Below are 16,390 nucleotides of genomic sequence, written 5' to 3'. Positions count from 1 at the left end.
TATAAAGGACAGCAAGAAGATTCCTGGTGCCACATACTGCTAAGAGCTCTAATGGACTGGATGACACCCAGAAGCTTTTCAGAGGTCGCCCAGGACCTTAATGACAAATGTTTCAGGGATTGATGGTGACAGAATTCAAACTGCAGTGGGCAAGGGGGAGTTCAAAGTGAGGAAATAGTGACAGAGTATAGGCAATGCTTTGGTGAAACTTAGCTCCAAAGGGGAGAAATGCAGGGAGGTATTTGGAAAGGGGTAGGAGATCAATTAGCAAGTGGAAAGGGTTGGGGTTTAAATCCAGTTCTGACTCCAAAACTGAATTGTACCAATGGCTGTTACGGTGCTGTTTCTCTGAGTCTACATGCTCAGCCATAAATCCTTCTTTCTTATTTTCAGTAAAAACTAGTCACGTGAGGTTCATCTATAGAAGAACATTCTGAGAATTTTGAATATTTCCTTGCATTGTATAACTATGCCTTAGGTTTTGTTGAGTTTTAAGCTCTTCAGAGACTGGCATTTCCAGGATTTACTTTCATCCATATAACATGTGTGAAATGAATTAAGCAGGGCAGTATTATTGTGATTTTATGGGTGAAGAAACTGAGTCACCAAGACATTTATGCAGAACTGATATGAGAATTGCAGAATTTCTAGTCCAGTGTTCTTACTACTCCACCATCATTTCCATCTGCCGCTTAACCCTAGGACAACCATGGCCAATATTTCCTCTCCTTTTATAACCATTAGTAATAGTAGCAGAAGTAGTAGTCATCGTTATTGTTACACAGTACAGTTTACAAAGCCTTGCCAAACACATTATCTCACTAAACTCAAAGCGAATTCTCAGTTACCCAAGGTCAGTTCTCTCATAACCACTCTTCCACGTTCTGCAGTGCACACTGAGTTTCACACCATGATGTGTGCTGGAGCTGCGCACGAACCTAGGTCTCTGTGCTCCAGGTCCAGTCCTCTCGTCTTTGCATTAGCAGTTTGCAAATGCTGGGGCCCTTCAAGAATCCGACGAGAGCTATGGCCCCTCTTCACAGAGATATATGCATGAATGCATCACCAAGGTCTGGTGCAAGGTACTGAAACTGCTACCAGGGGGTCTTTGCTTCCGGCAGCTGGGTAGAGAGAGCTGGGCTACAAAGTATGTATGCTCAGGCATGAATTTACACATCTGTGTCTGTTTGATTTGCATCCAGAAATATATACATAAATAAACATATATAAACATATTTGTGGATATAAATATTATATATATAATCACAAGTGGATTACATATTAAATCTAGACATACATATTTCTGGATGTAAATATTATATATAAATAATCACAAGTTGATTATAATACCTCTGATTTCCACCTAGTATTGTTAGTATTCATTCTAACCTTCCTCTTTCCTTATCTGTAAGAAACCTGTTCCTCATTGCCCACAATATATTTATTTATTTACTCAATGTAGTATACACATAAAGGATTTTCACAATACCTAAAATGTACATCTATAAATAACAAATTTGGTATTTGCAGTATAATATTTAGGTACAGTTATTTTATATGTCACTATATAGCCTACTGTCAAAATATCCTTTACTAAAGTTACTTGAGTTCTTTTCTTTACCAAAACCCCTTTAATGTGATTATGGTATTCATTGCTAATACAAGAGGCTCATTATTTTACTTTTTATGTTTCCTTTTACCCATGTCCACCATGTACATATATACTAGTATCTATCTATCAGTCAATCAATCAATCATCTATCTCTATTTTCCACCTATTTATTTTCCAGGGCACATGAAGCATCGCTGCAGTTCTAATAGTTACAGCTGAATAGAAAGCTGTGCTCAGAAAAGCGTCGTTTCCCCTGCCCCCCCATTCTCAGGGTTCCATTTCTGCCCACCCAGTGCAGGTGACCACTCTCAGTTTCTGGTTTAACTTTCCTGTATTTCTTTTGCACAAATGAGTAAACACACACGTTTTCTTATACTACCTTCTTTTTACATGAAAAAGAGCACACTGCCAACACTCCTTTGCACTCCACTTTCTTCACTTAATGACATATCCTGGAAGTCACTCCATATCAGCTGGTATTCTAGGCTTCACAGATGAGGAGACCGTCTTAAAGAGGTCGAATAACTTGCTCAAGGTTACACACCTAGTAAGAAGCAAAGCTGGATCTGACTCCAATATCCATGTTCCTTCTGCTACATCAGAGTTTCTCACCCACAGTTCCTGCCATATTTGGTCGGGGTGGGGATCTCTAGATTTTTTTTTAATTCTCTTAGATCATTTTCAAAATGAGAACTTGTATGGTCTAGATCATCTGGCCTTAGAACCAAATCCTACCAGCCACTCTCATTCCCCGAAGGATCTGAAAAGCACACATCAGCCTAAAGTAAGTGCCCTCCACACAGTCAGGCGTGGAAAGTGGGAACAGGGAGCAGTTACCGAGCTGTGGCCTTGGCTTGCAGTTCAGGGAAGGCAGCATGGCCCTGCACCATGTGGTCTATCTGAAAAACAAAGGGGATGGGTTAGTCGTATAGTCTTCCCAGTCTATATTTAAGCCAGAAAAGATATATTAAAATGCCTGAGCCTTTCAACTCTTTGTCCATAGAGGATCTAAGAATGTTAAAATGCTAACTCAGTGAGAGTGTTCCAGCTCTTACAGAAAGCCGGCTTTGCTTAACCTACTGTTGTCCTCTTGGATTTACAGAACAAAGAAGTTTAAAGAGAAGAGTACCAGGAAATGAAACTCTCAAGGCTAAACTGGTATAGCAGCAGCAGGTAGTGCCAGGTCCAAGAACGAGGTGTGAGGACAGACAGAGTGAAAAGAGAGGACAGGTGACTCGAGGTACATGGTGGAGACCCGGGTGTAAAAGCACTGACCTCCGCTCACACCATTTCCCCTCTCGATCCAGGCTGTTACCCCAGGACAATGTCAGACTTGGAATCCCCATCTTACTAATGGGGAAGTTGAGTGAAGGAGACTATGAAGAGGAAGTCTCAGTTTAAAAACGGCGGGGGTGGAAGGAGAGAGATGCCCCAGAATTGTCAAGAGAACCACTCCTGATTGAAAAGTTCTATCACATGGGAAATCGGAACATGGCTCTCCCAGGACCAAAGTGCCTGAGCTCTGTGGACAGCTATCTTCTTTTTACTTGAAATCCCATGTCTTGAATTTTATCCCTTAATCCACTTGGCGACTTTAAACACAATAATATGTAACATGCATCAGGAAGAGAAATGCTTCCCCAAGCTGCTACTCTGCTTGCCAGAACACACCCAACACTGTGTTTGGGTTCCTGAACTTAATCTGTGTGTTTTCTCAGTGTTTACATGAGTCTCTAGGACTCCAAAACAGCTATTCTGACTGATTTATTTTCATTCAAACTATGAACCAACTGGCTATTTTGGCCTCTTGGAGGTAGTCTCTCTGAGCATGTTTCTTGAGAGCCAGGGCTAGGCAAGGAGAGAAAGAGTCTGTTCTGAAGCCACACTGGGTTTGAGGTCTGCCTCTGATACTAACTAGCTGTGTGACTTTGGCAAGTCACTTAGCTTCTCTGGGCCTCGATTACCTCCTTTCCCCTTCCTCAGGCTCCTTTAAAAACAGGATTGCTGGAATTTAGAGAGTGTCTACTATAATGCCAACAACAGTATAAATACTATTACCTAAAATTTATTGACTCTTTTGTCATGCATTAATACCAAGCTAAAGATTTTTACATACATTATCTCATTTATTCTTATAATACCTCTATGGAAAAGACACTATTGTTTACTAAAGTGATGAGAAAACTCAGAGTAAAAGACAAAGTCACAGGGTTGCACATAAATAAGTGACAGATCTTTTTGCTTTTAACCAAGTTCTCTCTGTATCTAAAGTCCTTGTTTTTAACTACCACGCCATATTGTTTATTAAACTTCCAGGTATAATCTAATTTGTTGAATTCTATTTGTACCGTTCTGCAGAATGTTTCAAAATTAAATGATGGCAATTGTTCATTACAATGAAGAAAAATGCAGATTTTGAATGCTTATTTCCCACAGGTTCAGCTCTGGGTTACCGTGAGGAGGCATATTCAAGACCTTAAAGAGTTTGCATCAGGAAGGCATTACTTGATTTGAAGATAATTTCAATGGGAAGTACTTGAAGAGGTCAGAGAAGGGGGATTTCAATGAGCTCCCAGGAGGAAGCGTGGAACCTTGCTGTGAGGTGCATGCATCAACACAGTTAGTTAGCTCATTCGATACTTGCTGAATGCCTAATGAATGCATCAGCACTGGGCCTAGCCTCCTATTGCATGTGTATGTAAATGCAACCCATACAATCTATAGCAGCACAAAGTAAAAGGTCAATAATTTGGCAATTCTACTACAGTGGGGTGAGGTGCAGCTTCAGCTGGGAGGCCAAGAACAGGCAGTTTGGAGGAGGAGAGCGTTGAAGGTGAGGCCTGCCAGAAAGGAGATGGCGATGAGTGAAGATACGAAGATAGAGAAACACACATGGTGACGGACAACAAGGACACAAGTCAAGCCCTGTGTCTGGAATATTATAGATGCTCAATAAACTTTCGTTGACCAAATGTGGGATGGGCAAACCACAGGGAGGCATGCCACAGGCTTGCACAGCACCATGTACTTTTGGTGCACTTACTTACCACACATTACATTTGTGTCCATTTGTGCAAGGCATAATTTGGTCACAGTTTGTTAAATCAGAGAATAAAGAATGTGTTGGGAATAGTGAATGAATGAGGAGCTTAGGGACAGACAGTAGGTGATAAAAGTCAGGGAAGTGTTGAACTGCTTATAGTTTTATTGAATTAAAGGCCTTAGGAAATTTTGATTTGGGGAGCAAAATGTTACGCAAAAAGTTAAGGAAAATAAGTCTGGTAGGGCACACAGGACAGGGAGGTGAACAGGTAGCGAGAGCAGGAAGTGGAGACATGCCCAGAGGCTGACACTGGGAACACAAGGCACAAATACTCCCTGTCCTTGCTCTGTTGTGGCATTTGTCAAGTTCCTTTACAATCATTAGTTGATCCGTCAGTCTTTTACCCTACACTCTGAGCAATTTTAAATCAAGAGCCTCATTATTTCCCAGCCCCCCTAGTACCTATATCAGTGTCTGACCTTTTGTATAAATGAATGGGCTACATTTAAAGAAAGTGAACAAATTTAGTGATTAACCAGTTACAGAATAGAAGAAAATCTGAGTCAAGGATGACTTTGAACTTTTGAGTCTCAGAAAAGGAAATGTGGTCATATTAATCATGTCTTTTTATTTTTTCTAGTTCTGATGCTCTGATATCTGGGGTCTTATTAACCCTGGGATGACTGCCTCTCCCAAGGGTAGTCAATTTCTAGAGAAACTAAAGGACTCAACTCACCTGTGAGTACGTCCTTTCTGCACACTGACTAACCCAGAGTCCACCTCCCCATCCCCTCCTCCATGGACCACTATTTCCTGCTCTCGCCAGCCCAGGGCCAGGTGCAGGAGGGCGTGGCCTGCTCCCTGCTCTCAGAACTGTGACAAACTATCCTTTCAGTGGCAACATCTCCTGATATGCTGACATCATCATATCTGAATAATAATGAAATCTACATTTCAAAACAGTGGTTTAGTGGAAAGAACACACACTTTGGAAACAGACAGGCTTAGGTTCCAATTCGTGGTCTATGTTTATATTCTGTGTTATGGAGGAAAAGTCAGTTGACCTCTCAGAGCCTCATCTCCTGTAACTGAAACAGGGATAATAAAATCTGCTTTTCGGGAAAGGTTGTGGTGAGTGTCTGGTATATTTCAGTTTATCACATTTACTGTTCAAAAGGAGGAGGGTACCACCAAGAGAGTAAAAACAGTTAGGAGAACAGTATCTCAAATGGTCAGCTGCATATTTTTGTTTTTCATTACATCTGGTATGAAGACCCATCCTGACTAGCAAAGAACAAGCCAGTTTGTCAAATAACTGAGCACTCGTTTCAAAAGCCTGGAGTTCTTATGTTTGGTTCTCTAATGCATTTAGCACAGTATAGAAGAACACAGTATCCCATTAGTGGTTACTTGTTTTCCAATGAAATAACCAGTTTAACCACAATGACCGTATTTGCCAAGTGGCTGCCTTAGAGATGTATAGACAGAGCTAGCCTAACTGTGATTATTTTCTCGCTGCCTCCATCTTCTCAGATTTCAGCTCTGAGAGCAGGCAGTTGTAGGAGTGGGCAGAAGAGTCTGTGCACTATTGGGGTAGGTAGGAAGCTTGAGCTGGAAGGAGTCAGATCTTCTTCACGACGGCTTTCCTGTCTAAGTCAAGAGAAAAAGGCCACCTTACAGTATATAGCTGGGGTTGGGTTTTTGGCCCTTCCTCATAAACCTGGCATCTGCCTTTGGAACATGGGAGACACAGAAATGCAATACAGTATAACACACCGATCAAACATGGGTAGTGTGAGGTGGCATCTGGCCCACAGATGTATTTTATTTGGGAAATATAATGTTTTGAAAAAATGAGCCAGTATTTTAAAATTTGGAGATTTCACTTAAAATCCAGATTTTGGTTTCTTTTGAAGCTACCAGGCCACCCATACTCCCCTCCAGCAAGAGTCAGCAAGAGTCAGCTGGAGCCGAGTGGTGAGTGATCCCTGCAGACAAGCCTGCACCCTTCAGTTCGCAGGAGGCACCGCTACTCCCTACCGCTACCTAACAACAGACGCCAAGTTTCATCAATTTCTCCTCGTGGCTGCAGTAATATTTCACTCGTAGTAGAGAGCTATTTATGCCCATCTCTCTGTCATAAGAGGGGTCATGGAATTCGAGCCCTAGAGTATTATGAGTTAAAAGAAAAACTCTGGAAGTAAAAAAAATTAATTTGCCCAGTCTGTTTATTCACTTGTGCTGTCTGACTGCTTTAGGTATTTGAGGTTTGACGCTTGTAGAGAAAGCACATACAAGAAATCCTCAGACCTGAGTTCAGTTCTGACTCAGGGCTTGATTGCGGACAAGAACATATCTAATTTTTTCTCTCACACATTTAACAAATTAATGTGACAAACAACTGTTTGCAAAATTGCACAGAGAACTATATTACCTGAGATACTGAAATTGTTGGCAAGGAAAACACATAACAAAGGCAAACTTAGAGTTTAAGAATTTTAGGTTCTATGAACACTCTGCTAAGACAAAATGATCTTATTGCACAATGGGTTTTTCTGCATGAAGATCCGTTTTCTGCATTAGTCTTGAGGCTGTACTTTATCTTGCTCACAGATAAAGAAATCACTGGGCTCAGATGGATGCTCCTCACTGGTCACAGCTGCTGTGTCTTCCACTTGCGTCCACCTGTAACGTCACTTCTTTCATCTACGCTAGTCCAGCTCTTCGCTTAACAAGTCTCTTTATCTCAAAGTGAAAACATTTTGCCTTTTTCCCAGCCTTGAAATTCTCATGAAAACCTAAGGAAAGAAGAAAGGCCAACCTAGACTATTTCTTTTACGCTGCTGGAAAGAATTGTGGGCTTCCATCCCTAACGTTTCCTAAGAATAACAAACATTCCTGGAAGAAAATATTTTTTAAAGTTTCACAACTTTAATGTTAGTTTTACCTAAAACAACTTGACTTATAGGTGGATAAATTTTTATTTAATGCAGGATTAGTTTCATTGGTTTTAGTCACCATCAAAGTTGGTCACTGTAGGCAATTCTTACAGTTTAATTTGTTCACTTATTCTTGAAACTAATGTGATATATGGCTGCCTTGTGCAAAGCATCAATCTAATAGGATACAAAGATAAATAAAAGGAATCGCCCATGAGCGGAAGATGGGCATGCTAATACCCAAATATAACCTCTATAAGGTTCTTTATAGAGTTAAATAAATGAATTAATTGAATACCTACTTCACTGCAATTAAAACAGATGTGAACTCTGTCCAGGTAAAGATTATGTTTTATTGAAAGACAGAGACAGTCAATAAGTATAATAATTAGAGTGATTAGTGATTTGAAGAACTAATTTAAAGAGAAGGTTCAGGAAAAATGTAGGGGTTAAATTTCAACTAAGACATAAAAAAAGGCATCAAGAATTTCTAAGTAAACAGAATAACAAACACAAAGATTCTGCAGTTCGGACGAGCAGCCTCTGTCTTAGGAATTGTCAGGAGTCCAGTGAGACTGGTCTGGAGTAAGTCTACAGGAAAGTTGTGTAAAGTGAGGGGTAGGAAGTGGGAAGAATTAAGCAGGCTGTGGCAAAGGCTTCAGATTTTATTCTAAATACAATGGAAGACACAAAAGCCTCAGGGGAGTAATGTAATCCCATTTATGTTAAAAGAAATCATTCAGGGGTTCCACTTCTTATATGGGCTGAATAGTTCATATTATATTAATTTTCCCAAGGACAACAATGATAAACACTGATCAAATATATGGAATAATTCTCTGAAGACACTGGAAAGCAACAAAATCAGGTAAAAGCTGGAAAGAAGTAGCCATGTGTAAAGAAAACTACACCACCACACCCGCATCCCAATCTCACAGATTGTTGCCTGAAGGTGTGCCCCAATCAGGTATCGGTAGCACTGCTCCTACTGCAGACACACACAGTCTCCCAGCTAAGGAATGAGAGGTCAGGGTTCAAGGCAACTGTAACAGCTAGAAAGAGCCATATACAGGGAGCTCAGCATTATGCAGGTCAATGCTACCTACACTAGTCCCTGGAGGCTCCGTGAACTACAATCTGGGTAAGGCTAAAAGAACTCAAGAGAGATGTCAGTAGGTGCCATCACGGTAGAGACAAAATCTGGGGTTTGCATTGAGCCAAATAAACTACCTAGTAAAACAAAAAATCAATACTTTTCAGAGAAAATAATAAGAATTCAGTGTCTTAGAATATATCAAAGCACAATGTTCAAAATATGACCCCATATTACTAGACATAGAGAAATAGAAAAATTAATTCACACTTAAGAGAAAGCCATTTAATGAACAATGGCCCTGAAATGACACAGATACAAGAATTCGAAGACAAAAATTTTTAAGGTGGTAATTGAACACTACTTAAGGATGTAAAGGATAATATTCTCATAATTAATACACAGATACAAAAGAGCAAAAAATATTAAAAATGAAAATTGTAGTAGTGATAAATATAGTATCTGAAATAAATATTTAGTGGATAGGCCTAGCAACTTATTGGAAATAATACAAAAAAAAGTTAAATAACTTGAAAATACACCTAAGAGAAAGTATCTAATTGGTGTGGGGGGGGGTCAGGGAGGAGACACTCTCAGGGCCCTGTCAGAATAATAGCCAAAATGCTCAAATATGTGTACGTGGAGTTACAGTAAGAACAATGAGAATAAGATATTTAAATAAATAAATGCTAAAAATTCCCCAAACTTGGTGAAAGACAGCAATTTACAAATTTAAATCTGGGGAAAGAAGGATACATCCAAAGGACACCATACCTGAGCACCCATTAAAAAAAAAAAAAAGATTCACAGAAAATCTTCAAAATAGCCAGCGAAAAATCACACGCTGTACATACACAATGGAAGAATAATGCAAATGACAGCTGACTTCTCATAAGAAACGATGGTGCTTAATGGTCAGTTAAGAATTCGATGTTGCACAAAAATATCTTTCAAGATAGAAGGTGAAATAAATTCATTAACTACAAAAAACAAAAAGAACTTTTTGTCATTATATCTGCAAGAAATAAAGAAATGCTGCCCTAGCTGGTATAGCTCAGTGGATTGAGCACGGGCCTGTGAAGCAAATAGTCACCAGTTTGATTCCCAGTCAGGACACATGCCTGGGTTGCAGGCCAGGTCCCCAATAGGGGACACATGAGAGGCAACCACACAGTGATGTCTCTCTCCCACTCTTTCTCCTTCCCTTCCCCTCTTTCTAAAAATAAATTTCAAAACATATTTTTAAAAAACAAATGCTAAAGGAAGTTCTTCGGGATGAAGGGAAATACTAGATAGAAACTTAAACTTTCAGAAAGAAATTAAAAACAGTGGAAATGGTAAATATGCAGGTAAATGCAAAGATCATGCTTTATTTCTCAGAATTTCTCTCAGATGTGTATGACTGTTTCTTATGGACTCATTTGTGTCCTCCCAAAATTTAGATGTTAAAGCTTCAATCCCCAATGTGACTACCTGGTGATCGGGACTTTAATGGAGATAGGTTACGTGAGACCATAAGGGTAGGAACCTACCATTAGAACTGGCGTCCTTATAAGCAGAAGGCACACCAACCAGATCCTTTGCTTTACATGCACGTACCTAGGAAAGGCTGTGTTCCAGCCAGGAAGAGAGCTCTTTCCATTGTCTAAGCCGCCCAGTCTGTGGTATTTTGTGGTGGTGGTCCAAAAAGACTAACACACTATTTAAAGCAAATAGCATAACAACTACTGCATTTTGAGGTGTGTAACATACATATTGTAATACGACACATATAACAACTACAGCATAAAGAACTGGAACTATAGAGTTGAATGCTTCTTTAAATTTTTAAAATTTATATTTTATTTTTTTATAGTTGTTCAATTACGGTTGTCCTTATATTTTTACATTAAGTTTAACAACATGTGCTCTAAATACACTGAAAAGTTTAGAATGTTTATTTTAAGTCCTAAAGAAATCTTTTAAAAAGAATGCAAAAAAAATGATGCCTAAAAAGCAAACAGAAATGCAAATAAAATTCATAAAATTGAAAAATATTCAATTAATCCAAAGAGGACATACAGATAGTAAATAAGCTTATGAAAAGATGCTCAATGTCACTAATCATCAGAGAAACACAAATTAAAACCACAATGAGATATTACCTCACACCTGTGAGAATGGCCATCATCAGTAAATCAACAAACAAGTGCTGGTGAGGATGTGAAGAAAGGGAACCCCTTTGCACTACTGGTGAGAATGCAGACTGCTGCAGCCACTAGAATGGGAAGCAGTATGGAGACAGCTCAAAAAATTAAATGGATCTGCCTTTTGACCCAGCGATTCCACTTCTGAGAATATCCAAAACACTAATTTGAAAGAATATATGCAACACACTGTTCATTGCAGTGTTATTTACAATCGCTAAGATATGGAAGCAGCCCAAGTATCCACTCATCGGTAGATGAGTGGATAAAACAATTATGGGGCATTTATACAATGGAATACTACTTGGCCATAAGCAAGAAGAAAATATTACCCTTCGTGACAGCATGGATGAACCTGGAGAACATTATGCTAAGTGAATAAGTCAGTCAGAGAAAGACAAATATCATATGATTTCACTCATATGTGGAATCTAACGAACAAACTGAACTAACAAGGAAACTGTGGACAGACTCATAGATGGAGAGCAGATGACAGCTAGTTGGGGAGGGGGAGATGAAAGGGTGGAGGGACTGAGCAAAAAGGAAAAAGGGTTCATGGACATGGACAACAGTGTGGTGATTGCTGTGGGGAGGAGGGGATGAGGGGACTAAAATGGTAATGGAAAAAATACGATAAAGATTAAATTAAAAATGTGCCATTAATTCAAAAGAAGGAAGAAAGGCAGAAACAGAGGAAAAAACAACGAGTGAACCCAGATAATAAAATGCAAAATAGAAGACCTCAATCCATGTTCATCTTTATATTAAACATAGATAGTTTAAATACTCCAGAAGAACAGAGATTATAAGACTACAGAGAAATGCAAGACCCAACTATATGCCACATAAAAAAGATGCACTTAACAGAGACTGGGACAGAGAAAATGGTGGTTTGGCTGGGAGAGGAGGCGAAGGACCAAAGATGGATCGGTGATACATATTTTGGAGTTAGAATCAATAGGACTTTCTAATGGATTGGATGTGGGCAGAGAAGGGAAGTGAGGAGTCAAGAATTAATCCTAATTTTCTGACTTTAATAAAAATATAAATGATGGTGCTCTTTACTAAGATGAAGACAAATAATGGAGTTCATCTTAAGGAGTATATCAGTTACCACAGTAAGAAAATGGGGAGTAATTCTTGACTTCTTCCTCCCCCTGCCTCCCTGACATTTAATCCATCTTCTCCATCAACAGTAATGCTATCTTCAGAAACCTGGGCCTCTCTCTTTTTCCGTGAGCTGCACATTCACTCCATCAGAAAATCCTATTGGCTCTGCCTTCAAAATATATCCAAAGTCTGACTGCTTTTTACCAGCTCCACTGCCATCTCTTGGCTGGATTACTGCCTCTTTCCGGTCACCCTGCTTCTATCTCCCCAACTCCTACCCCAGAGATGATTCCCAACGTATCAGGCGGCAGCAAGCAATATCCCTCAGAAACCTAAGTCATATCATATCTCTCATGTGCTCATAATTCTCCAATGGCTTCCATTTCATGCAGAGTAAAGGCCAAAATTCATACCGTGGCCCCCATTACCTCTCTTTGAACTCCCTACAGCTCCCATTTGGGTTCACTCTGCTCCATCACGTGGCCTCGGTGTTATTTCTGTAGTGCCCCAGACAAGCGACCCCCTTAGGACTTTTGCCCTGGTTGTTCCCTTGCCTGTTATGTTCTTCCTCCAGGAATCCTTTCCTTCCTCGCTGTCTGTCTGAATGTCACTCCCGTGAGGTCTACCCTTACTGAAAATGAAAATTGCTTACCTGAGTCCCAAGCTTTCCTCCTCTACTAATTTTAGCAACTTAAACCATAAAATAAAATTAATTTATTTATTGCTTTGTCACTTTCTTGTGTACTACTGTCCCCTCTTGTTAGTATGTAAGCTTGACAAGGGGTCAGATTTCAGATGGGGAACAGAAGAGGCTGCCTCATTCACTACCTTTCCCACATTCAGAACAGTACCTTGAACATAGCAGAACTCAGTAAATACAAGCCGTGTAAACAAACATCACCCTAAAGAGTATGGATTTTATTTTATAGATAATTGGAGACTACCAAGAGTGACAGGGTCATATGTAGGTTTTAGAAAGATTGCTTTCACAGCAATCTTGAGAAAGGATATCATGGACGGGAAGTCCATGTCCTCCCAACATTCGCACATTGAGATCCCAAATGGGATGGCACTGGGAGGAGGGGCTTCAGGGAGGTGATTGGGTCACGAGAGCAGATGGAGTCCATGAGTGGGATTAGCACCCTCAGAAGGGTCTGAAGAGTCCAGAGTTCTCCCTTCGGCCGATCCAGGAAGACGGCCCTCTGTAAGCTGGAAGAGGGCTTTTCACAAGAATCTGACCATGCTGACGAAGCCTTGATCTAGACCTCCATCCTTTAGAACTGTGGGAAATAAATTTCTGTTGTATTTAAGCTACCCAGTCAATGGTACGTTTTTAGAGAAGCCCCAACTGACTAAGACAAATAGGTTAGAGGGGAAAAGAGTAGAGGCAAGAAGGTAATTCAGCTCTGCAGGAATCCAGGTGGATATACAAAACAATAGGGTGAACCCCTGGGCAGGAGGGGAGAACGTGGAGGCATTTGTTTATGTAGAGCTGGTCTTTGTATCCATGAAGTCATTCCAATTAGCTCATGTGAAATGCAGGGACACAGCTATGTCTATCCACAGTCCTGTCAATACCGATGCATACACGTTTCCCTCACAGCCTTACAAAGCCTGCCATGTGCATTTCCTTCAAAATACTTGAAAAGAAAGTCACACTAACTAACAATAATTGATTCCCAAGGGAATCTGCAAGAGAACAATTAAAAAACACTTAGAAATGCAGAAACGCAAAAGTCAGATTCAGTTCTGGAAAGATCTGGAGCTTCTGGGAGATGATTTGGGTTTGCATCTAGGCTTTCCCCCTTATAACTGAAAGACTTTACTCAAGTCACCTTACTGTTCTGTTTATTCTGTTCTATTTATTCACTAGTGAAATTGACATCACAACAATGGCCACGAAGCCATGCCATGAAGAGCAGATGAAACACTGTATCTCAATAGGGCCTTAAAGCACTTGGCACTTAACAGATAGTCCTGGTAGGCTGCAGGGGCAGTGCCATCTACTATTATGTGCCACAATAAATTATAATTACCCATTCTATATCCAACTTTCCTGTAAGATAACAAGCTACTAGAAGACAGGAATCATGTGATAATACTCTTTTCTGGCCCAGAGTCATCATGAGGGAGGAAGGGAGGGAGGGAGGGAGGGAGGGAGGGAAGGAAGGAAGGAAGGAAGGAAGGAAGGAAGGAAGGAAGGAAGGAAGGAAGGAAGGAAGGAAGTTAAGTAAGTAAGTCACTCTCTCCATAACCTGTACAGCACTGTGTATACTGCAAGTTCTGCACACAAAGGCTGACTGTCTTCCTGAGGCCAGCCCCAGGCTGATGGGCACAGGCAACAAGGGAGAAGGCAGATAAGCACTCAAAATGCACAAACCCTAAAATCCCCACAGCACAAAGCACTTTGCTACATTGTGACCCTGTGGTTCAAATTCATGAATTTAAATTCTGAGTTCAAACAATTCAAGGTCACCCCCACCGCAGGGGATTACCCCAGAAAAGCAATGCCACCACAGAGCTGGCTTAGAAACTTGTCTTAGCCTGCCTTCCACAACACCTGCCCCAATAAAAGTGACTTCGAGTAAGCCAGACCAGGGTGCGTGGAGAGAGGGAAAGCCAAGGTCCAGGTGGAAATACGCTTCAGCCTCTGGATGCGGTAACTGCGTGGGCTGCTGTTCTGTGGAAAAAGTCTGGGCTACACGCAATGTGTTTTGCACAACGGCTCTGGAGCGAGTATTGAGAAGCACAAGACAGTCTTCGATGGGTGCTTGATTGATGCAGCTGACATCAATCGTCCATGGGGTGTGGGTATGTGCCTTTCTAAGAGGAAATAAATATTACAGACACGAGCTGGAAACGAGTGAAAAATGAGTCCACATCTCAGTCGGATGAAACAGCAAGGGTTCCAGAGCCAGAAAAGATCCTATTCTATTTTTTCTTCATCCTAAAATTAACCAGATGGACTTTTTTTTTTTAAATGCCACTCTAGCCACATGCTTGGAATGAAAAACTTGCTTTGTGATGGAAGATCTGTATTTAATTGTAAAACTGAGACAACATATCTATTTGTCAAATGTAGCGTTTAGATCATATTTGTTTTTCTAAACTCTCTTCTTTTCCCTCCTTTGATTCTCTTTCCCTCTCCCTTCTCCTCTCTTCTGCTTCAGATGGGGTATTAATGACTGCATGTTTAGAATACACTGTGGACAACGGAATAATGAAACAGACACGTTCAGACATGGCACGTGAGAGATGATGTGCATATAAAACAAAACATAAACAAGGTCACTTCCTCCTATAGAGTCCTGTGTAACAACCGTGTGCTGTAAAACAAGAGATCAGAATTCACAACAGAATAAAGGAGACAAGGAAAGGTGAGCTGCAAGGGAGCCATGGCAAAGCCACTGTCGGAGCACCTGCAGTCTCTCCGGGCTGTGCTCACTACTCTGAGTTTCAGCATCTCTTGTGTGAAATATGGACAATAACTGCTTCTGTCTCAGGGGTTTTGAGAGGATTAAAGGAGAAAAACACATGAAAAGCTCTTGGAACGAAGTCTGGGAAATAAGCCTTCAAAATAAATATTAGATATTGTGATTATTATGAATATCATTCGAGGATTAACAAGATCACATATACAAATCCTTCCCATAGATGAATAACACATTCAATAAGGTGCATTGCTGGTGTTATCACCACCGTCATTACTGTTATTCATATTTTATCTCTGGTTGATACGTGGTTTCTGCCTCTTCACTCGGCCTCTCTGGTCTGATGCTGTAGTGGACAGTCTCTTTAGTGCTTGGTTCAGATTTTGCCCCATTATCCTAGCTTGTAGATTTCCTAAGATTTCGCTCTCTGGAAGCCATGAGTCAATCATGCCTTATCCATGTGTTCAGGGAAACTATGTACATAGAACTGCCCAAAGCGGAACTCCAAATGCAGCTTGGCCGGTTGATGGTGCGCAGACAACTAACTAGATAAAGGCCAACAATGCTCATGACTCCTATGAAAAACCGTCTTGGACTATTATGGAGGGAGGGTTGCTTGTTTGTGCTTTTAATGGTAAAAAGAGTAACCAACTCTTCCCTACGACACCATAACTTTTGGGCAGAGATGGCTTATAAACAGCAACAGAGCAAACTTTCAGCCAAATACTGAGAAAAGCATTCCCAGGCTGACACAGATGTTCAATTTGCATACTAAGTCCACAAAAACCTGTTGATGGACGGCTTCATGGACAAGGCATCCAGCACAAAGACTTGTTTTACTGGATCATTATCCTTGGTTTAAAAAAACAGCCTCCAGGTTGTATCGTCTATGAGTTCTGGGTCTGAGTCTGCTAAGGGTGCTTACACCATGATGTGGGAATGAAAAGGGCCATATTTCGGCTCTAGGTTTTCAATG

The 16,390-nt window shown here is 40.6% G+C and overlaps 1 protein-coding gene across 16 annotated transcripts in view; it reads right to left on the bottom strand.

Annotated features, from left to right (window-relative positions):
• The window catches only part of FGGY (FGGY carbohydrate kinase domain containing), a 385,020-nt gene that overhangs the window by 108,070 nt on the left and 260,560 nt on the right, over positions 1 to 16,390 (bottom strand). For all 16 annotated transcript variants that reach the window (XR_008389735.1, XM_053655576.1, XM_053655571.1 and 13 more), the window contains one exon: positions 2,450 to 2,511. Coding sequence is in view for 15 of the 16 variants with exons in the window: in XM_053655576.1 (XP_053511551.1) it covers positions 2,450 to 2,511 (62 nt within the window). In the remaining variant the exon portion in view is untranslated. The remainder of the gene's footprint in view (positions 1 to 2,449; positions 2,512 to 16,390) is intronic.

This window comes from Artibeus jamaicensis, unplaced genomic scaffold (assembly GCF_021234435.1).
Source record: "Artibeus jamaicensis isolate MK-2021 breed Jamaican fruit bat unplaced genomic scaffold, CSHL_Jam_final scaffold_1019, whole genome shotgun sequence".
Taxonomy (NCBI): domain Eukaryota; kingdom Metazoa; phylum Chordata; class Mammalia; order Chiroptera; family Phyllostomidae; genus Artibeus; species Artibeus jamaicensis.
This window is presented reverse-complemented; position numbering and strand designations above follow the sequence as displayed.